Source organism: Muntiacus reevesi, chromosome 17 (assembly GCF_963930625.1).
Source record: "Muntiacus reevesi chromosome 17, mMunRee1.1, whole genome shotgun sequence".
Classification (NCBI taxonomy): domain Eukaryota; kingdom Metazoa; phylum Chordata; class Mammalia; order Artiodactyla; family Cervidae; genus Muntiacus; species Muntiacus reevesi.
Window position 1 is genome coordinate 16,213,541 of NC_089265.1, and position 22,964 is coordinate 16,236,504.

A 22,964-nucleotide genomic window follows, 5' to 3' on the forward strand; every position below is an offset into this window, starting at 1 on the left:
ATATATATATATATATATATATATATGTATAGGGTTATCTTTTTCTGCACTCAAGAGTTTTCTGTTTTAAATAAGCCAAAAGTAGAGATGTAGACAATGGCTTATGTGAGTAGGATGAGCCTGAACTCTTCTTTGGATTCTTATCCAAAGATTGGTGAATGAAGATTCATTCCTGTTTTATGTTAACCTAAGATGCTTGAATTATATATGTAACTTTTAAATGTTTCCCTGTGTTAAGTTTTTCTTTTCCAGTAAAGTGATACCACCTGTCTGAGTTAGAAAAAAGTGATTTCACTGTATTAGATTGTTTTTACTTTTTTATTATGAAAAGTGTCATCTATCTAGAAAAGTAGAGAGACTAGTATAATGAAACCCCCAAATAACTATTGCCTAGATGTAACAGTTATTACTACTTTTCATATTTGTTTCATCTGTTTTCTTGAAGTGCTATAAAGTAAATTGATTCTCAATGTTTATGTTTGACATTTCAGAGAATAAGGACATTTTCCCACATAGCCATGTGTCTTGTGTCTGTTATTTAACAGTTTGTTTATTCAAATGGTAAATACATGCACATGTACATAGTATGATTTTTAAAAGTATATAGTGAAAACTAGTCTCACTCTTTTTTCTGTTTCCCATTCTGAGTGCCTTCCTATAGGCAACCACAATAAACAAGTTTCTTGTGTATCCTCCCTGAGATATTCTGTACATTTACAAATGTGTAAGTGTATATATATTTTTTCTTCTCACACAAATTGTAGTGTACTGTGCAAACTGTTCTGTACCTTTTTCCATTAAATCTTTTCCATTTAAAGGTATGCCTTTTCTTGGATTTTGTTTTACTTAGTGCATATAAGGCTTCCTGTACGTGTGTGTGTATGTATGTGTGTGTATACATACATATATATACATACACATACATGTATATATGTATACACACATGCATCTGTGTACTATTCCATTGTTGGATATAGCAAAAGTTTGTCAATGGACATTTAAGTGTTTACTATCTTTTGTTACTGCATATGGTATGAATATATCTGTATGTAAGTAATCATGTTTTTCAGTAATTACATAAATACCTGTAAATTAATTGTTGGATTAGATGTTTGGGCATTTGAAACTTTAATAGGTAACTGCCATAATTGACTTTCACAGAATTTAAACTAATTTATACCTGTCCCCACTAATGTGGAGTATATGTTTTCATATACTTTAGCTAATGATGTTATCTGACATTTTGATGGTTGTTCATCTGTTAGGTAAAGAAAGGGTATCTTATTGGAAGGCAGGTATGCTCACCACTATACCACCAACACTGCACTGGGAATTTTAATCTATAATCTCGTGAAGTGAAGTGAGAAGTGGAGTGAAAGTCATGCAGTTGTGTCTGACTGTTTGCGACCCCGTGGACTATACAGTCCATTGAATTCTCCAGTCCAGAATACTGGAGTGGGTAGCCTTTCCCTTCTCCAGGGGATCTTCCCAGCCCAGGGATTGAACCCAGGTGTCCCACATTGCAGGCAGATTCTTTACCAGCTGAGCCACAAGGGAAGCCCAAGAATACTGGAGTGGGTAGCCTATCCCTTCTCTGGGGGATCTTCCTGACACAGGAATTGAACCCAGGTCTCCTGCATTGCAGGTGGATTCTTTACCAATTAAGCTATCTCTTACTGTGAATGAAATTGACTGTCTTTCTTTATGTTACAGAGCTGTTTGAACTTCCTTTTCCTATGAGTTCTTTGTCATTTTTTTACCTTTTATGTGTATGTGGGTAGAGGGTTTTGGTCTTTTTAAAATCCATTGTTTGTGATATGGGTTCCAATTGTTTGTTGTTGTTTTTTTTTGCTTGTTGCTTTACTTTGCTCATAGCTTTTATTTATTTATTTATTTTTGCACATGTATAAGTATTTCAGGTTTATATAGTCTGATTTTATCAAGTTTTTTTGGTTTTGGGGTTTTGGGGAAAAGGCCTCTCCATTCTGAAATTATAAATTTTTCATACTTTCTTCTGGTACTTTATGGTTTCTTAAAATGTTGAAATCTTTGATTCATTTGGGATTTATTATTGGTTACCAGTTATCATTGCTCTTGTCTGTTTTTTCATTGAAAATTTCCACTGTAACATAATAATTCCATCTTGGTTTAATAGCATATCTTAGTTTTACCAGTAGAAATAAGTATTTTCCTGTGAAGCTTGGGGTCAAATTTTGAATGAAAACTAACTTGATACTTTGAGATACAGATAATGACTACATACAGTTTTTAGTATTACCACTTGGAGAACCAAATCTTTATGTAGGAGAAAGTCTACATAAATGTAAAAAATGAAGGTTCTCGAGTTAAACTAAACCTGCATTTTTAACAGCAGACCTCCACACCTTACTATATCTGACTTTTGGCAAGTTACTTAACCTTTCTGGGCCTGAATTACTTTGTTTGGCCAATGGGGTAACATCAGTACCTACTCATATGATTGTGATGATGATTAAATCAGAAAAAAATTATAAAGTGCTTAAAATAGTACTTGTTGAGAAGCAGTGAAAAAATGTTGCTGTATTTGCTCTGGAATTTTTAACTTTGAATTTGTAACAATCACAATTCTTAAAATTCCACTTTACATTGTTGAGTACTGGGGATTCCCTTCCTCAAATTCTTTTTATGAAACCCTAAAGAAAGCAAAATAACTCATTGTTATTTTTAATTATTATTTTTTACTGTTACTGCCTTTTAAAAAAACAATTTATTACAAGTTTCTAGCTTTTTCATTTATTACAAAAATAGTTTAAGAGAAAACTATTTTAAAGCATAGAAGGATTTTTTTTCTCCCACAAATGCAATCAATTTGTTAAATTGCCATTATGCTATGCTCAGTTATTTATTTATTTATTTGTATAGTCCATGTCTTTGTTTTCTTTATACCCATCATTATGCTCTGTTATTTTAAACTCAGTATGTATTCTAAAGAACATTGATTACCTGTACCCTACTTATGTCCTTATGTCCTTTTAAATTGTTATTAGGCTGTGATCTTTAGGCAGGCTATCGAAATAATAGGATTAATTTTTCAGAAAACCTTCACAGAAAATACTACTAATCATTGACAATATTGTGACTTAAAACTTGGATAGGACTCCAAATTTAGTGTTAGTAGAATGTTTGCATGTCTTACTTGTACCCCTTTAAATAAAGCACTTAGAAAGTGATCTCATACAACTTAAAACTGGAAAGTCTTGAAAGCAGAAGTATAGGGATGGAAGAAAGAGGAGAACCTCTGTTTCCTTTAGTGACTTTTGTGTAGAATAGAGCCCCCCATTTAGAGAATTGCCTTATTTACAAAAACTTGTAATTGTAGAGAGGCAATTTATAGAACAAATTCTTAGAGAGTCGTGGATCAGAGAAACTGGAGTGTGGTAACTGATTTTTAGAATTACATTATTTGGGAAACAGAAATGGAAACAAGGGTTGAATTTTGCTATCTCGAGTAATGACCTTGCTGAGGGAAGCATTAGAGGTATGGATTAATTTGCTGTTTGGAAAAGGCCCTTTGAGAAAAATAGTTTTGCTCCTTTCCATGGTGTTCGAGGGTTACATTTGAGCACTGTGTGATTTCATTTTTGTGAACTTGTTCTAAGGCTTGGCAGTACCGCAATTTGAAAAATATTAAAAGTGTAATTTAGAACAAAATTCATTTAAAAAAAAATTATATAGTTATGTGGGTTTGGACAGATTTATCGACCACCGCAGCCACAGTAGGACCCCTCCATCACACTCAGAATCCCCCGTGCTCTTTATAGTCCACTCATTCTCCCGTCTCCAGCCCTTGGCAACCACTGATCTGATTTTTGTCCTTAAACTGTTTCTTTTTCCAGAATGTCATATAGATCAGTACAGTATATAGCCTTTTGAGCCTGGCTTCTTTTATGCATAGTGCATTTGAGGTTTGCTTATGTTGCTGTGTGTATCAGTAGTTCCTTCCTTTTCCTTGATGAGTAGTTGGTATTCTGCAATGTGGATGTACCATTGTTTGTTATCCTTTCTCCAGCTGAGGCCATATAGTAGGCAGCAAAATGATTCTCTGGTCTCTAGAACCTGAGAATGTCTTACTTTTGCATACTGACAAAAGGGATTTTGCAGATTTGGTTAAGGTTAAGGACTTTGAGATGGGGAGATTATTCTGAATTATGCAGGTTATCCCAGTTATCTTCCCATTGAGTAATTTAAAGGGAAAGAAGAGTAGGTCAAAGAGATGTGCCTGAGGGGACCTTGTGACTGGAAGCTGGCAACCAGCCAGGCAGCAGGGACTTTGGTCCTCGCCTATCAGGGAACTGACTGCCCAAATGAGCAGGGAGTGAATTCTCACCTAGAGCCTCCAGAAAGGAAGGCAGTCTGTAGAGACTTTAATTTGAGTGCAGTAAGACCCCGCCCAGACTTCTGACCTACAGAGCTGTGGTATACATTTATGTTATTTTAAACTATTGACCATGTATATATGTGTTAGATCTGTTCCTGGATTCTCTTCTGTTTCATTAATCTAGATGTTTATCCTTTCTCTAATACCATTACTGTCCTCATTACCGTAGCCTTTTAGTCTTGAATGTAGATAGTGTGCATCCTTAAATTTTGTTATTTTTTTTCAAAATTGTTTTGGATTCTCTAGTTTCTGCCTGTGACTCATTTTTAATAGTACAAAACTCCTTGCTTGGTAGATTGGCTTCCTTCAGCCTCTATTTTACTCCCAGGATAGCGGAAAGAACCAAGGGTTTTACCTATTGCTAGGCTAGTTTGCCTGATTGTTAGCTGATTTTTGCCAGAATGGGAAGAATCCTTCTGATGCAGTTCTCTTTCTTTTTATCCTTCTGTTGAGGTCTCTTCCCAGTATTTTTCTTTTGGACAGGAGATTGATTTTTTTTTTTTTTTTTTAGAAACATAAACCTTAGTAATTCACACGTGTGGTTCTTTTTGGTTAAGTCCTGCAGATCTCCCCAGTGTATTACTCTGATTTAAAAACAAACTCATTCAAGTTACAAGAAAGAATCCTGCCCAGAACTGTATTGGAGGTAAAAGAAAGAGAGGTGGACTGATGTTGGTTTGAGAACTTAAATTCCAAGGATAGACATAGGGCTTTCCTATAATTCAGGGTCAAGACTGTAAGTTAAGCTGCTTTAAGGAGCAGTGCAGATGGTAGAAGAGAATTGGGAAAATTAAAACTCTTTTTCTTTTTTCTTTATGAAAAAGAGTACAAAAAGCATTGTGAGATCCTTAAACTCAAGCCAGCCGTGTGTTCCTTCCCTCCTTCCTTTACCTCTTCTCCAGTTGTTACAGAATTCTGACATGGTTTTAAAATGTTTGAGATATTTAAATGTCATTTAAATATAAATTGGAATTCCTCTAGTTTTCCTACCTCTGACAGTATGTTTTATCATCTGGGGGTGACATTTTTTATTTTCCTAAAGCTGGAAATAAGATGTATGTACACATAATTTTCTTATACTTTAAGACATTTCTTATTTTGTTTCTATCTTGCCTTTTATATTCTTTAGTGAAATCTTTAAATTGTATTACAGAACTCTGAATGTATATGGTAGTTTTAGTTGTAAATCTGTGTCTGGATTTTTTTTCAGCTTCAGATGATACTGATGTAAAAGCATCTAACTTTTCACTTTTCAGCCACAAGGCGGTGTACTGCCTCTACTGTCTGCAGGTTTTTTTTTTTTTTTGGTGACTTTCTTCAACAGCCAGATCAAATCCAACTTAAGAAAAAAGGAACATTATAAAAGTTCACTTTGGGCAGTAAAAGAAACTATTTATGACAGCAGATAGTTTTATAGAGGGGTCTAGTTTTATCTGAAGGTGATTCAAGGAACTTTCACAGAGAAAATAAAAAATAAAATTAAAATAATTCATAAAATAATTCATTTCATTGCTTTATTAATTTTTACTTGGAAAAACTTCAGAGTTATTAAAATATTGCAGGAATAAGATTAATAATATAAGAAGTATATTTATATATGCTTTACCTAGATTTATCTGTTATTAATGTTTTATCCCATTGCACATACTCTGTTTATATACTTGTGTATTTCCTTCTGAAACATTTAAGGCTGAGTAACATACATCATGACATTTTACCTCTAAATACTACACTGCATTTTTCCTAAGAATAGTGATATTCTTTTTCATATAACCACAATACATTGTTAACTTCAGTAAATTCAGCTTTAGTAAATTTAACATCAATAAAATAGTTTTATTGAAGCTGCCATCAGTATTTCCATTTGTCTCTTGACTCAATAATATCCTTTATAATGGTCTTCCACTTTAGTTGAGACGCCTCACATCAGTGGTTACATTTAATTGTCACTACTCTTCAGCTTCCTTTAACCTGGAATGTTTCCACAGCCTATCTTTGTTTTTTATAACATTGACTTTAACTTCCCTCCCCACTTTTAATAGAATATTACTCATTCCCACTTTGGCTTTGTCTGATGATTCCTCATTATACAGGTTATACATTCTCAGCTGTAATTTTACATGAGTCATGTTCTGTCTATTAAGGTCTTGTGTATACCTAAGGTCCTTTTAATGGTGATGTTACTTTATGTTTTTATTCAAGTCATTTTTTAAAAATTAGGTTTATGTGTTTAGAAGAGAAATAAATGCCATTTAATTTTAAGAGCAAACAAACATTTTCTCTAAAGGAATATACTTAGAAATAAGGTTCCCAGTTGATAAAATCTAATTTGACATAAGGCTTGAGATGGCATATTTTAACTTTAGTTTTGCAAAGTTTTTAATGTAGTGTATTGGCATTTAATCTTTCCCTAGACTGCCAGGGAGTCTTGTTGATATCCTCTTTGGGATCTGCTAGTCATTCTAGTGAAAGAATAAAATCAACATTAGACTAAAAGAAATTAAAAAAATTGAGATATCTCAATATTAAATCTCTAAGATGTCACAATTAATACCAGATTAAAATATTTTTATAATCTCTATTTGAGTTTGTACTTGTATTAGTAAAATTTCAATACAAAACAAACTTAAAAGAGCCAAATGTGTTGACCGGAAAGAAAATTGTAAACTTCTCAAGGAAATAATCACATCTTTATCCTTTAGTTATTTGAGGAATTTATTATTAAGTGAATATAAAGTTTTGTGAATAGGTAACTTTCCTAGATGTTTTTAGTTTGTTAGTCTTAGAGTGTGTATAAACATTCTCAGAAGGTGATAGACACATATTTTAAAGAAAATAGTCATTTTGAGTATTCATAATAGTTAATTTCTTGACTTTCTGAAAAGTATTTGTAACATCAGTATAAAGATGGTACAGTGCTGTCTAAGAAAAAGTATTAGTTGAACTCTTTTGCAGAACATAGTGGATCAAGAACTTTTTAGTGGCATCTTAAACATAATCAATTTACTTTGATAACATATGTATGTTACAGATAAAATATGTATTTCCCACATACTGTAAACATCAAAGCATTTGAGGTATGAAATTAGATGACTGTAAAATGATTTGAATGCCAAAGTGCCCATTAAATTTAACAGTTGAACTTGAAAAATTACTGGATTCTTCTGTGAGTTAGGATTTCTCCCACTAGCTACCCTGCAGAGTATTGGAAAGGAGAAAAAATTACCTTGGTATTCTTCCCAGGTTTGCTCTTTGATTTTACAAAGAAGTATACTACTTAAATTGTAGTAGTTTGTAGCTACTGCTTCTGACACTTGTATACATGTTTCTGTCTCCAGAGTGTACTGAATGGTACCCTGGGGACTGAGAAGGATTCATTGTGTCTTTTCAAGTGTATAACTTAATTCTAGGACCTTGAATATTGTTTAAAAAGTTGTTTTTATTTACTTTTCATTCCTCAGACAAGACAGCTGTGTAGATTCTACTTCATCCCTGAGAGAGAACAAGCAACCCGAAGGTTTGGAATCAAAACAAGGTATGGATCACATACTTGACTTTTTCTAAAAATTATAAGCATTTTACCAACAATAAATTTTCATAGTCTTCTAGTTTTCCCTCATTTTATAAATAGGGAAAGAAAATAATTTATTTGGTCTGAGGTCAAGAGTAAGGAATACATCTTTTGTTTCATGACTCCTTCAGGTATTGGAGTGGTTCTGCCTTAGTAATATGTGGGTACAAATGCCACAAGCAAGGTATCATTTTGAAAAGTTTTATTTCAATAATCTGTTATATACTCTTAGCTGCAGGATACTGTAGATATGTTGACTGGATAACTGTGGGTTTTATGTGAAGGAAAAAAGTTTTATAGGATTATTTTTTCTCTATTTTTTTTCCTTGATATTTTGTCTTTGTTTACTTTCTTCCTTATATATTGTTTTCTACAAATCAGGTAACTTTTGTAACACTAGTAAAGTGGTATTTGTTACTTATTCAAGCCAGGTAGATCAGTAGGGCTAATCTATTAGATGTCTTTTTGTTTGTTTTTTCCTCATGCCTGGTAGGGAAAATTGAATGTAAAAATAAATTTTTATTAGTTCCTCAAAGACTACCTCACATTTTTCCATTTTCCTGATAAAATTACTTCAGAGCCATGAGAGTCTGTTGCGGCCAAAAGGGTTATGTTGTTTAGTTCATAGGCAGCTAATCTTTGATGGCTTGGAATAGTTTCTCTAAAACTTTGAGTCATAAGAATTTCCTTGGTAGAGAGATATAGGTCATCAGTTTATTCAGGCAGAATTTCTTCTTTCAAGCTGTGGCCTGTGTTACCAACGCTTAATTAAGAAAGGGGGAAAGAAGTTGGTTAATTTTGTGATTCCTTCAGTTCGCATGTAGAGAGAACAAAATCTAAGTTTTCTATAATTCTAACTTATGTATTCTGGCGTGTATATATTTTTCTGATGATTTTGAGAATTCCAGTGCTTTTCAGAAGTCCTGTTGTGTTAACTTCTTTAATAGCCAGACAAAATTATATCTTTGTATTCTTACTTCTTCTCAGTATATTCTTGCTTCTTTTTAGCCTCCTCACAGGTGTAAACTCAGATTCATAGTTTTATTTATGTTTGTCGTGTATAAATACATGCTAAGCACACATCATTTTCATATAGTGTAGTCATAATCATTTAACTCTTGTACCCTGTGTGTATTTTGACAACACTGCTGTTGTTTCTGCCTTTGTTTCTGTTTTTGCATTTAATGAGCAGGTGGTGTAGAGACTGTTACTAGATTATCTGTGGAGAGAAAAATGCCATATAAGGGATGGAGAAGTTCAGAATGGGCAGGTTGATTCTTGTTCCCAGGGAAAAAGGAATGGAGACCCCATTGTACAAATTAGCTGGTGCCGCTGTCTACGGGGAGGGGTTTTTCTGCTCCCTTGTTCCGGCACCTGGAACTCTCTTCAGAATTCCCTTTCTGGTGCCAACAGCCTGTTTTGCTCTGACTCTTTTTTTTTAATGATAACTTCAGTCATTTGAAAATTGGCAGTGGAGGCAAAGAAGGAGAGAAAAATAACTCAGTAGCCCGATGCCACAAAGCCCAGTTTTTAATGCTCAGGATAGTGATAGACACTCTCAGGTTCTCACCTCAGCATCAGAAGCATCGGGAACACAGTCATCAGTAAGTGACAGCCTGCAGGGGTGAGGAAACGGGAGATCCAAGCCCTGCAGTACTGTTGTGCAGTTCTGTTCCTGTGCATACTGTGACTGAATTTTAGACAAAGGCCTATGAAATGGTTAAAATTGTAAATTTTGTTGCATAATGGGATATATTATAAATTATTTAGAAGATTCAATTATGTGGAACACTTTACAGACGAATGTTAGTGAAACTGAAATCTGAACCAGAGAGTAAGTAACTTGCTGGGAGTTACCCAAGAAGTTCAGGTACCCCAAGAAACAGAAATGCTGGTAGGCTCAGTAAAGACTGCATTTTTTCTAAATGAACTAATGTTGTCTATTTTTAATATGCAGATTTTCAAAATTGATTTATTGTTATCTCTGACTTCTATTTTTGCTCACAGTTGGTTAATAAAAACAACATAATTCTCCTTGTGAATGCATTGTCATTTTATTTAATGGCTTGACCGCTTAAGAAAATTCATTGAAGCTTACTTAGTATTAAAGTAACTGTTGAGTAGACCAAAATATAAAGCAGCATTGAATTTTCTCTTTGCTCTTTCAGGATAAAATAAATCTTAGTATTATGCCCTATTAATAGTATGTGATATTGGCAAGTTATTTAAATTATCTTTTCAATTTTTTCAGCTTCTGAAATACTCAATATTGAGAAATAGTAACTATGAATTAGGTAAATTGAAATTGGCATTTCTTTGTCTAGTACTGGTATTATTTATCTTGTTGATAGGAAATTCATTATGAAACTGGCTGTGCTGGAGATGAGTATCAGACTGTACACTAACTTCTGCCTTCACTGAGAAAACATTTAAATGTAAATATAATCCAGTTGATTGATACTGTAGTAAAATAGCATTAGGATTAGTGTTGTAAATCATTTTTAGCAAAAGGGTAGAAGAATGGTTTATATAAATTTTCTAAATTGGTCATTTGTGCTCCAGTTAAAAAAATGCAACTGCTGTTTGTCAAAGATATTTATTTTTCAGCTTACGTGCTTTACAGTTTCCTCTTTTGCCTTTTTTAAAATTGGGGGATAGCTGCTTTGCGGTGTTGTGTTGGTGTCTGCCATATAAAGCTTGAATCAGGCAGAAGTATACATACATCCCCTCCCTCCTGAACCTCCCACCCCCACACCCCTCAGGCAGTCGCAGAGCTCCAGGTTGAGCTCCGTATGTCACGCGGAGCTGTGACACTGCCCACTAGCGCTCTGTTTCATGTAGGGTAATGTGTGCGGTTCAGTGCTACCCTCTCTGATCATCCCATCCTCACCTTTTCCTTCTGTGTCCACCAGTCTGTTCTCTGTCTGCCCCTCAAAGTTATTTAATACCTTGAAAATATTTTACAAATATAAAACAAATCTTTGCTAATATTAATGAACTCTCATATATTTATCTATAAATAAATAAATTTAAGACATTCAGTAATATTAAAGCAATTTAAATTGTTGCTTTAAAGTTTATAACTGGAGTATGTGTAATTTTGCAAATTTTTCTCCTTTGTGACTGCAAGAATTAAGCTCTTATGTTTGTATTCCTTCTTGGAAGTTGTTATGAGAATTTTTTTTTTACCTCTACATGATTAAATAACTGAGTTAAAATTGTATATATAGGATGAAGAGAAGAGTTGAGATTTATAGTAGTTCCTTTAAAATATTTGAAAGGCTGCTATGTAGAAGACTGATTAGGCTTGTTCTAATAGAGAATAAAAGTAGGGCTAGGAGATAAGGTTATTATTAGATGTGGTTGGTTCAATTTGCTTATTTCAAAGAATCAGATGTATCAGAAAATGCATTCTGCTTTCTGATACATCTATATTGCTGAAGGTGTTTTCACACAAGTCACACAAATGGCCACTTGGTGGTGCTGCTGTAGAGAAGATTCAAGTAGTGTTTAAACATTTGGATGTTTGACCTTAATCTTGAAGTTCCTTTCTATCAAATTTTCTAAAGACCAGTGCCTAGTGCAGTGTTGGCACTTGTGAAGATGTTAATAACTGTTTTATTAAATTGTTTAATGGAAGAATAATGAGATATACAGTTTTTTTCTCTCCATGTTTCTGTTAGAGAAAAAGATGCTTGACTTTTAGTCTTTTAAGTTTGATGGTTTTCAAATACATTTATTTGAATACAGTTATAGGTAATGTAACCACATGGTATATAAAATGATCAAAATTAATAAGACATTGACTGCATTTTACTTTGCATCTTTTACATCAACTTTCTCATGTGAAAATTATTCTTCTTATCTATTAGAGAAAGACATGCAAACAAAAAAAATGCACACAGACTTTTATTATGATTAGACTCAGTCTTGTCACTTTTTTTTTAATTAATGTAGTTGCCTCACGCAATTATATTTTGGCCTTCTAATTCAGGAGTTAGTGAATGATAGCTTTAAGAATTTACCTTGTTGAGAGCTTCAAGAATTTGAAAAGTAGACTTTAATAGGGAAAAATTGTTCACAGTGGTTAAACCATGTGATGAAATTTAGATACTTTCAGCCTTTCAGACTGCTGGTCAACAAAGTATAATTATACACACTCCCTGAGAATATAAAATGAAAATACCAGAAATTTTTAAGTGAAAAAATACATAAAAACTAATAAATTTAAATTTCTTCCTTTAAAAATTTTCAGTTAAATACAGTAATTATAATAGTTCATATTAATTGTATATTAATTTATAAGTAAAAAATATATGTAGTGGGACAGGTACTTAAAAATGTTTTCACTGATAGGTTTATGTAAACAATGAAGTTGAGACATGACTCTTTCAGACTGTTATTAAGGATTGATGGTGATCATAAGTGTTCATTTATTACCTCTAAAAAATTAAATGTGATATGAGGTTTTTCCATTGTTTAGCAAAGATACTACACAAAGAAACCGTATGAGACTATTTGAATCCTTAAGGTGAAAGTAAATAGAAAAACTCAGTTAATTTTTGTTCTTACTACTTTTGTTGTTATTGTTCTGAGGTAATACTGCTCTAGGGGAAGCGAAGGTAGGTACGGAGGGGAACTAGAATAAAAAAGAATGAAGAAATGAATTTTCTCTTACAAAGGGGTTGATTTTTGCTGAAAAGAACTTCACAACCATGGAGGAATAAGTAAAAGTTATAAAAAACTGCAAAGACAATGAGAAAAGTGTCATCAGAGACTTTTATTGCTCAGTAAAGAAAGAGAGAATGGAGATCATCAGTTAATTAAGTAGCATTTATAGGCCAGGAGGTTTCTGTGAAGAAATCCCTGGATTGGCAAATGAACTCTGCAGAGCCTCTACATTTGAAGCCCACAGTTGCAGGCAGGCATGTTAGAGAGCTGAGGGAGGCTGAAAGGAAAGCGTTACAAGGCTGTTGTGGAGTGAGAGCAGAAAGCATGTGTACACTTGTAGTGCTGGTTTGTTTTCAAAGTTGGCATCTGATTCCTTTCCTGCTAGCCCTTGATTATCCCCTTGACTGGCTCTAACAAATAAGTATTCACAGAATGCGGCTTCTCAACATGAGTTAACTTCTCTAAAGATTTTTGAAAAAACTTGTTCTGGGAAAATGATACCCAATTCAGCATTTGGTGAAGTAAAAAGAGATTGTGGTATAACCATTGGTGTGGCTTAAGAATTTACATCTCTTTTTTCATTCATTTGGGCTTTTTCACACGTTATTACCAGCAGTGACACCGAACATGATCCTCCCTGCTTTTTAATTTGTCTCTTTCTGTAAGTAGTAGTTAAATGAAAGGGTGAAAATTACATTTTATATGGCAAATTAGCCCATACTCTTCCTGTACCTTTTGAAGGCCCCCTGTTGAATTTAAATGTGAAACTTTTCTGTATTTCTTTTCTTTTTCTTTTTTTTTTAAAGTAAACCGGCAAGATTTTTGAATGTGTAATGCTCTGTGTGTGTTTTATCGAGAATGAAATTGTGAAGACTTGGATTCAGTATTTTGAGAGAAATGTTTGTTTCCATGTTTCTTTAAATTTTGCTCATTTTAAGCATTATATCTCGTGATGCATTTGATAATATCCAAGACACACTGTAAGGAAGTGTGTCTCTCAGCTACTTTGGAGTTCACATATGCCAAACCTCAGATGTTTGAATCCCCTTTGGATCCTCTGTGCTTTTTGATCATTATGTTCTCATCCAGTTCAGTGGAAAAAGTAACCCCTTATGTAGAAGCTCTCCTCCCAAAGGGAAGATAGTAAATACTAGGCTTGAAATCAGATTTTGTCAGCAGGTTCTGAACTTTTTATGTACCTAGCATCCATAGCCTATGATATAATTAGCAGTTTTGGTTGCTATATCATATAGTTGATACATAATAAGTTTGTAGTTAATTGATCCATAATAAGCTTGTAGTTGTAATTTCAAAAATAACAACTTTATTTTTGAAAAGTAATACTTAAAAAAATTTTTGAATGTCTTTAGATTTACAAAAAAATTGAGTAGAAACTACAGAGCTCCTATATACCCACCAGTTCTTCCAGTTTCCCATATTATCTTGCATTAGTGTGGTAAATTTGTTACAATTGGTGCAGCAATATTAATACATTATCACTAACTAAAGTCCATAGTTTACATTAGGGTTCATTCTTTGTGTTGTACCTGCTATGAGTTTTGGTAACTTATAATAAGGTATGTATCATAGTGTTATACAGTATAGTTTCACCTATCCATTCCTTTTTTCTCTCTCTCCCCTAAACTCTTGGCAACCACCCGCCTTTTTACTGTCTCTGTAGTTTTGTCTTTTCTGTAATGTCATTCAGCTGAGCTCATATAATACATAGTTTTTGCAGATTGGCTTTTTTCACTTAGCAATACACATTTGAGGTTCTTCTGTGTCTTTTTATGATTTGATAACTCATTTCTTTTACTGCTGAATAATCTTCCATTGTATGGATGTACTGCAGTTTGCTTATCCTTTCACCTGCTGAAGGACATCTTGCTTCCAAATTTGGCAATCGTGACTAACGCTGTTATAATCATTTGTATGCAGGTTTTTGTGTGGACATAAGTATTCAACTCTGGGCAAATGCCAAATTTAGTTTTGTAAGAAACAGCCCAGCTGTCTTTGAAAGCTCTGTACCATTTCACGTTCCCATGAGTGAGAGTTCCTGGTGTTACACATCATTGTAACATAATCTGGTGCCTGCCGGTGTTTTGCATTTTGGCCTTTGTCATGGTTGTCTAGTTTTACTTTGCAGTACCCACTGTAATGGTCTGTGATGTTGAGCATCTTTTCACGTGCTTCTTTGCCATCTGTATCTCTTCTTTGGTAACTTGTCTCTTCAGATCTTTTGCTCATTCAAAAATTTGGTCCTTTGTTTTTTGATAATTGACTTTTAAGAGTTCTTTATATATTTTGGATACCAGTTTTTATCAAATGTGTTTTGCAAATATTTTCTCACAGTCTTTGGCTTGTTTTTTATTCTCTGAATTTCTATCCACTTTTAATAAATACTTTTTGGGTCTTTGTCTCCCTCATATTATATTTATTTAGGTGGGTTTAAGGGACCTAGAAGATATGTTTGCCTGAATCAGCATTCTAATCTGTGAAGGTTTTGTGGTCATTCTGATTTTGTTAAGATCTGAGAGGTAGTACGAAAGGTTTAAATGCATAGATTTTCAAAATATATTTGGGTTTGAATTTTGGTTCTGCCACATAAGTTGTATAAACTGGGGCAAGTTACTTAAATTGTCTGTTCCTCAGTTTCCTCATTTGTGAAATGGAGATAATAAATGAATGCCTGTTCTGCTACTTTGGCATAAGGATGAAATGGACTTATACTTGTGTAGTGCTTTAGAGAAATAAAATGTTTTGTAGAAAGTAACTGCTCCATAAATATCAGCCACTGTTACAATATTTCTACCATTATTATCATCTTTAATGTTTTCTGCTGCATCCCCTTAGTATCATCCTGGCTGTCTCTAATGGGTAAAAGTGTCACTGTGTCAGATCATTATCTGCCTTTATGTAACTTCTATGCACTTGGCCCTTCTGTGTCCTTTGGGTTATAGACAGTGAATTCAATCTCTCTCTGAATAGCATCTCTTCAAATTTTAAGGCTGATCCCTTCTTCCTACAAACAACTTGTTTCGTGCTGGGAACCAGGGGTAGAAAGATAAATACAGTGTGGCTTGGCTTCATAAGAACTTATCTAGTCAAGGAAAACAGATGTGTAAATTAAATTTTCATATCTATTTGTACTTGAACTTATATATTCCCCTTTCTTCCCACTAAAGTGCTTGAACTCTTTATGTTGCTGGAACCAGCCCCTCTATTTGTATAGTGACCACATTCCCTTCTGGGACTTGTAGTTGTTAATTCTCTTTTATCAGGGTCCTACTCTCTAGTGAATCCTTGCCAGCAGCTATTTCTTGGTCAATGCAGAGTCCTCATCTTGACCTACCAGCCGTGTGTGACACCTTTGATTAGTTCTCGTTCCCTGACACTGTCTTTGTTTTTAGTCACCGTGGCGTTATACTCCCTTCTACTTGGCTTCTGAAGGCTGAGTGTCTTGGTACTTTTTTATACATTCCCAGTTAGTGATCTTACATAGTTTTAGTACTGATATCTATGAATTTATTTCTTCAATTCAGAACTCTTTCCAACATTTGTATATCCAGCTTACTTAATCGATGTTGAATATGCATCTTAAAAATTAATATGTCCCAGAATAAATTCTAGATCCTTCCCTTACCCTCCACCCCTTGTTTGCTTGCAGAGCAGCAAACAAATAAAACACAAACATTGAACTCATATTTTTCAAACGTTGAACTCATATTTTTTTGTGACTGCACCAAATGGCCTAAAGGATCTTCTTTCGCCAACCAGGAATAGAACCCATGTCCCCTGCAGTGGAAGCTGAGTTCTTTTTTTTTTTTTTTAATAGCTCAGAGTTCTAAACTCTGGACCGCTAGGAGAATCCTGAATTCATTCTTGAGTCCTCTTTTCTCCATCAGCAAAACTTGTCAGCTCTGCTTTCAGAATATTCAGAATCCAGCCAATCCAAACACCTCTTCTTAGCCATATTATTCTGGTGCTGATTCTTAGAGTATCCTGACCCCTCTGTTGCTGTCTATGCATTTCTATAGTCTTTTTTTCTACACAGCAGTCTGCATGATTGTCTTTAACAGTGAGAATGGTCATGTCACTCTTCTTCACAAAGTCTTCCAAAATCTTTCCATCTCAAAACAAAATCTGAAGTCCTTCCTTCTTTCTGATGGCTGGTACTATATGGTATGGTGTGGTAGGGACAGTGCCACGTGATGTGACCTGTCACCTTCCCCCTAACTCCCTCTTCCTTCATCTTGGTTTTCCTCTCCAATAGAAAGGCCACTCTAAGCACTCTCAAGTCAAGGACTTGCTTTTGCTATGCCTTATACCTGTGTGATCCTCCCCAAGAGAACCATGCCAGTCTCCACAGAGCGCTTAGATCCCTGATCAGATGCTTGCTACTTGGTCTTTCTAAACTAATCAGCACTGCCATTTTCATAGTTCATAAGTCTCTCAATCTAGAGATTTACTGGGAATTAAAGGCAGGCGTACTGTACTGCAGTCCTAGAGAAGTCACCTTTTGAAGCCAGAACTGTGTTGCTGTATCATATGTCTAGTTCACAGCTTGTCTCACAGTACGAATGGAAATCTGTCACCATGAACTAGAAGTTTTAATATCTGTCTTGCAGTTTGTTCAGATCTGATATTTATGCTTGTTCACACCAATGGTATGCTCTTATTAAGGTTGAACTACTTGTTCTTTAAGATTGTTGTCTAGTTGCTAACTTGTGTCTGACTCTTTTGTGACCTCATGGACTAGCCCGCCAGGCTCCTCTGTCCATAAGATTTCCTAGGGAAGAAAACTGGAGTGGGTTGCCATTTTCTTCTCCAGGGAATCTTGCTGACCCTGGGATCAAACCCGCATCTCCTTCATTGCAGGCAGATTATTTCCCACTGAGCTACCAGGCTCTCTTTAAGCTCAGACATCTCCAGATTGGTGAGGCCTTTCTTACCTACTTACGCTTGCCTCACTCTTTTTCCTCAGTTCCCTTACTGTAGAATTGATTATCACCTCACTGATACCACTACTGCCTATTTTATTTACTTCTGTTACAACACTGCCCAATAATTAGTAATAGTTTTTAATTCAATAAACATTTATGGGTACCTAAATTTAGATACTGTAAGGTAAAGAATTATATCTTAAAATTCTTTCACTGGTTGTCTATAGTGGATACTCATATTCTTTTGAATAAGTGAATGGATAGCTGGCTAAAAGAATTCCTTCTTTTCCACCCTGTCCAATGTGTACAGATTCTTAAAAAGAAGATAAAAGTGAAATAGAATATTAGTTATATTTGTCCTTTAATATTCTTCCACCTACCCCAAAGAGTGAGTTGCTTTTGGGGTAGAAAAACATGAGAATGTTTTTCTTTCTGGTCTTACCAAAACTGAGTTAAATTTTGGTTCATTTCCCTTAGCCTTTAGATTTGTTTATATTACTTGTATAGATTCATATCAGTCTTTTATATTAAGCATTGATCATGTGTCCTTTATAAAATATGTGGTCCTCATAGAGGTTCTTCTCTTTTTTTTGGTCCAATTTTTTTTTTAATTGGCTTACCTGTATTTTTTTTTTTTTTTGGCTTACCTGTATTTTTTTAAATTAATTTATTTATTTTATTGAAGGATAATTGCTTTACAGAATTTTCTTGTTTTCTGTCAAACCTCAACATGAATCAGCCATAGGTATACATATATCCCCTCCCTTTTGAACCTCCCTCCCATCTCCCTTCCCATCCCACCCCTCTAGGTTGATACAGAGCGCCTGCTTGAGTTTCTTGAGCCATACAGCAAATTCCCGTTGGCTATCTATTTTACATATGGTAGCATAAGTTTCCATGTTACTTTTTTCATACATCTCACCCTCTACTCCTCTCTTCCCATGTCCACAAGTCTATTCTCTATGTTTGTTTCTCCATTGCCGTCCTGTGAAAAAATTCTTCAGTACTATTTTTCTAGATTCCGTATATATGCATTAGTATATGATATTTATCTTCCTCTTTCTGACTTACTTCACTCTGTGTAATAGGTTCTAGGTTCATCCACCTTGTTAGGACTGACTCAAATGCATTCCTTTTAACAGATGAGTAATATTCCATCATGTATAGGTACCACAACTTCTTTATCCATCCATCTGTCAATGGACATCTAGGTTGTTTCCACATTTTAGCTATTGTAAATAGTGCTTCAGTGAATACTGGGATATATGTGTCTTTTTCAGTTTTGGTTTCCTCAGGGTATATGCCTAGGAGTGGGATTGATGGGTCATATATGGTTTTATTCCTAGTCTTTTGAGGAATCTCCATACCGTCTTCCATAGTGGCTGTATCAATTTACATTCTCACCAACAGTGCAAGAGCGTTTCCTTTTCTCCACACCATCTCCAGCATTTATTGTTTGTAGACTTTTTGATGATGGCCATTCTGACTGGTGTGAGGTGATATCTCATTGTAGTGTTGATTTCCATTTCTTTAATAATGAGCAATGTTGAGCATCTTTTCATGTGTTTGTTAGCCATCTGTATGTCTTCTTTGCAGAAATGTCTGTTTAGGTCTTTTCCCCACTATTCGATTGGGTTGTTTGTTTTTCTAGTATTGAGTTGTATGAGCTACTTGTATATTTTGGAAATTAATCCTTTGTCAGTTGTTTCATTTGCTATTATTTTCTCGCATTCTGAGGGTTGTCTCTTTACCTTGCTTATAGTTTCCTTTGCTGTGCAAGAGTTTTAAAGTTTAATCAGGTTCCACTTGTTTACTTTTGTTTTTATTTCCATTACTCTAGAAGGTGGGTCCTAGAGGATCTTGCTTTGTTTTATGTCATTGAGTATCCTACCTATGTTTTCCTCTAAGAGTTTTATAGTTTCTGGTCTTACATTTAGGTCTTTAATTCATTTTGAGTTTATCTTTGTGTATGCTGTTAGAAGTGTTCTAATTTCATTCTTTTACATGTAGTTGTCCAGTTTTCCCACCACCACTTTTGAAGAGGCTGTCATTGCCCCACTGTATATTTTTGCCTCCTTTGTCAACATTAAGGTACCCATAGGTGCATGGGTTTATTTCTGGACTTTCTGTCTTGTTCCATTGGTCTATATTTCTGTTTTTGTGCCAGTATCAAACTCTCTTGATAACTATAGCTTTGTAGTATAATCTGAAATCAGGAAGGTTGATTCCTCCAGCTCCATTCTTCTTTCTCAAGACTGCTTTGGCTATTCAGAGTATTTTGTGTTTCCATATGAATTGTAAAATTTTTTGTTCTAGTTCTGTGAAAAATGTTATTGGTAATTTGATAGAAATTGCATTGAATCTGTAGATTGTGTTTGGTAGTATAGTCATTTTCACAGTATTGATTCTTCCTACCCAGGAACACAGAATATCTCTCCATCTGTTTATGTCATCTTTGATTTCTTTCATTAGTGTCTTATAATATTCTGTGTACAGTTCTTTTGCCTGCTTAGGTAAGTATTTTCCTAGATATTTAATTCTTTTAGTTGCAATGGTGAATGAGATTGATTCCTTAAGTTCTTTCTGTTTTTTTCATTGTTAGTATATAGAAATGCAGTTGATTTCTGTATATTGATTTTGTATCCTGTGACTTTGCTAAATTCACTCATTAGCTCTAGTAATTTTGTGATACTGTCTTTAGGGTTTTCTATGTACAGTATCTTGTCATCTGCAAACAGTGAAAGCTTTACTACTTCTTTTCTGATCTGGATTCCTTTTATTTCTTTTTCTTCTCTGATTGCTGTAGCTAGGACTTCCAAAACTATGTTGAATAATAGTGGTGAAAGTGGACACCTTTGTCTTGTTCCTGATCTTAGGGGGAATGCTTTCAGTTTTTCACCATTGAGAATAATGTTTGCTGTAGGCTTATCACATATGGCCTTTGCTGTGTTGAGGTAGGTTCCTTCTGTGCCCATTTTTTGAAGAATTTTAATCATGAATTTTGTGCTGAATTTTGTCAAAGGCTTTTTCTGCATCTATTGAGATGGTCATGTGGTTTTTATCTTTCAATTTGTTAATATGGTGTATCACATTGATTGATTTGCGTATATTGAAGAATCCTTGCATCCCTGGAATAAACCCAACTTGGTCATGGTGTATGAGCTTTTTGATGTATTGCTGGATTCTGTTTGCTAAAATTTTGTTGAGGATTTTTGCATCTATGTTCATCAGTGATATTGGCCTGTAGTTTTCTTTTTTTTGTATTATCTCTGTCTGGTTTTGGTATCAGGGTGATGGTGGCCTTATAGAATGAGTTTGGAAGTGTTCCTTCCTCTGCAATTTTTGGAAGGAGTTTAAGAATGATAGGCATTAGCTCTTCTCTAAATGTTTGATAGAATTCACCTGTGAAGCCATATGGTCCTGGGCTTTTGTTTTTTAGGAGATTTTTGATCACAGCTTCAATTTCAGTGCTTGTAATTGGGTTGTTCATAATTTCTATTTCCTCTTGTTTCAGTCTTGGAAGATTGAACTTTTCTAAGAATCTGTCCGTTTCTTTCAGGTTATCCATTTTATTGCTGTATAGTTGTTCATAATAGTCTCTTATAATCCTTTGTATTTCTGCATTGTCTGTTGTAACCTCTCCTTTTTCATTTCTCATTTTGTTGATTTGATTCTTCTCTCTTTTTTCTTGATGAGTCTGGCTAAAGGTTTGTCAATTTTGTTTTCTTCTGAAAGAACCAGCTTTTAGTTTTACTAATCTTTATTATTGTTTCTTTCATTTTTTTTTCATTTATTTCTGCTCAGATCTTTATGATTTCTTTCCTTCTATTAATTTTGTTTTTAGTTTGTTTGTTTTTTTGTTTTTCTGTTTCCAGTTGTTTTTAGGTGTAAAGTTAGGTTGTCTATTTGATTTTTTTTTTTTGTTTCTTGAGGTAGAATTGTATTGCTATAAACTTCCCTCTTAGGACTGCTTTTGCTACATCCCATAGGTTTTGAGTTGTCATGTTTTCACTGTCATTTGTTTCTAGAAAATTTTTGATTTCCCTTTTGATTCCTTCAGTAACCTGTTGTTTATTTGGAAAGGTATTGTTTAATCTCCTTGTGTTTGTGTTTCTTATGGCTTTTTTCTTGTAATTGATATCTAGTCTCATAGCATTGTGGTCAGAGAAGATGCTTGATAGGTTTTAAATTTTCTTAAATTTACTGAGGTTTGATTTGTGATCCAAGATATGGTCTATCCTGGAGAATGTTACATGTGCACTTGAGAAGAAGGTGTATTCTTCTGCATTTGGGTGGAATATCCTGAAGTTATGAATGAGATCCATCTCATCTAATGTATCATTTATGTTTCATATATCATATGTGTTTCCTTATTTTCTGTTTTGATGATCTGTCCATTGCTGTGAGTGGGGTATTAAAGAATCCCATTATTGTGTTACTGTTAGTTTCTCCTTTTTATACTACTGTGTTACTGTCAATCTCTCCTTTTTCTCTCTGTTTTATGAGGTGCTCCTATGTTGGGTGTATAGATATTTACAATTGTTATGTCTTCCTCTTGGATTGATCCTTTGATCCTTATGTAGTGTTCTTCCTTATCTCTTGTAATCTTCTTTATTTTAAGGTCTATTTTGTCTGATATGAGGACAAAAGCTGTCTATTTCATCAGCTTTCTTTTACTTCCCATTTGCGTGGAATATATTTTTTCATCCTCTCACTTTCATTCTATATGTGTCTTTAGGTCTGAAGTTCGTTTCTTGTAGACAGCATGTATATGGGTCTTGGTTTTGTATCCATTCAGCTAATCTATATCTTTTGGTTGGAGCATTTAATCCATTCACATTTGAAGTAACTATTGATATATATGTTCCTATTGCCATTTTCTTAATTGTTTGGGGTTGATTTTGTAGATCTTTTTCTTCTCTTGTATTTCTTGACTATATAAGTTCCTTTAACATTTGTTGTAAAGCTGGTGTGGTGGTACTGAATTCTCTTAACTTTTGCTTGTCTGAAAAGCTTTTTACTTCTCCATCAATTTTGAATGAGATCCTTGCTGGGTATAGTAATCTTGGTTGTAGATTTTTCTACTTTCAGTACTTTAAATATATGGTGCCATTCCCTTCTGGCCTACAGAGTTTCTGCTGAAAGATCAGCTGTTAAACGTATGGGGTTTCCCTTGTATGTTACTTGTTGCTTCTCCCTTGCTGCTTTTAATATTCTTTCTTTGTGTTTAGTCTTTGTTAGCTTGATTAGTATGTGTTTCTCCTTGGGTTTATCCTGTATGGGGCTCTTTGTGCCTCTTGGACCTGACTGACTATTTCCTTTTCCATGTTGGGGAAATTTTCAACTATAACCTCTTCAGAAG

General features: G+C 34.3%; 1 protein-coding gene across 1 annotated transcript in view; it reads left to right on the top strand.

Annotated features, from left to right (window-relative positions):
- CAAP1 (caspase activity and apoptosis inhibitor 1) overlaps window positions 1–22,964 on the top strand; it is a 64,121-nt gene that overhangs the window by 18,402 nt on the left and 22,755 nt on the right. The window contains exon 5 of the mRNA XM_065907874.1: window positions 7,879–7,952. Coding sequence (XP_065763946.1) covers window positions 7,879–7,952 — 74 coding nt within the window. The remainder of the gene's footprint in view (window positions 1–7,878; window positions 7,953–22,964) is intronic.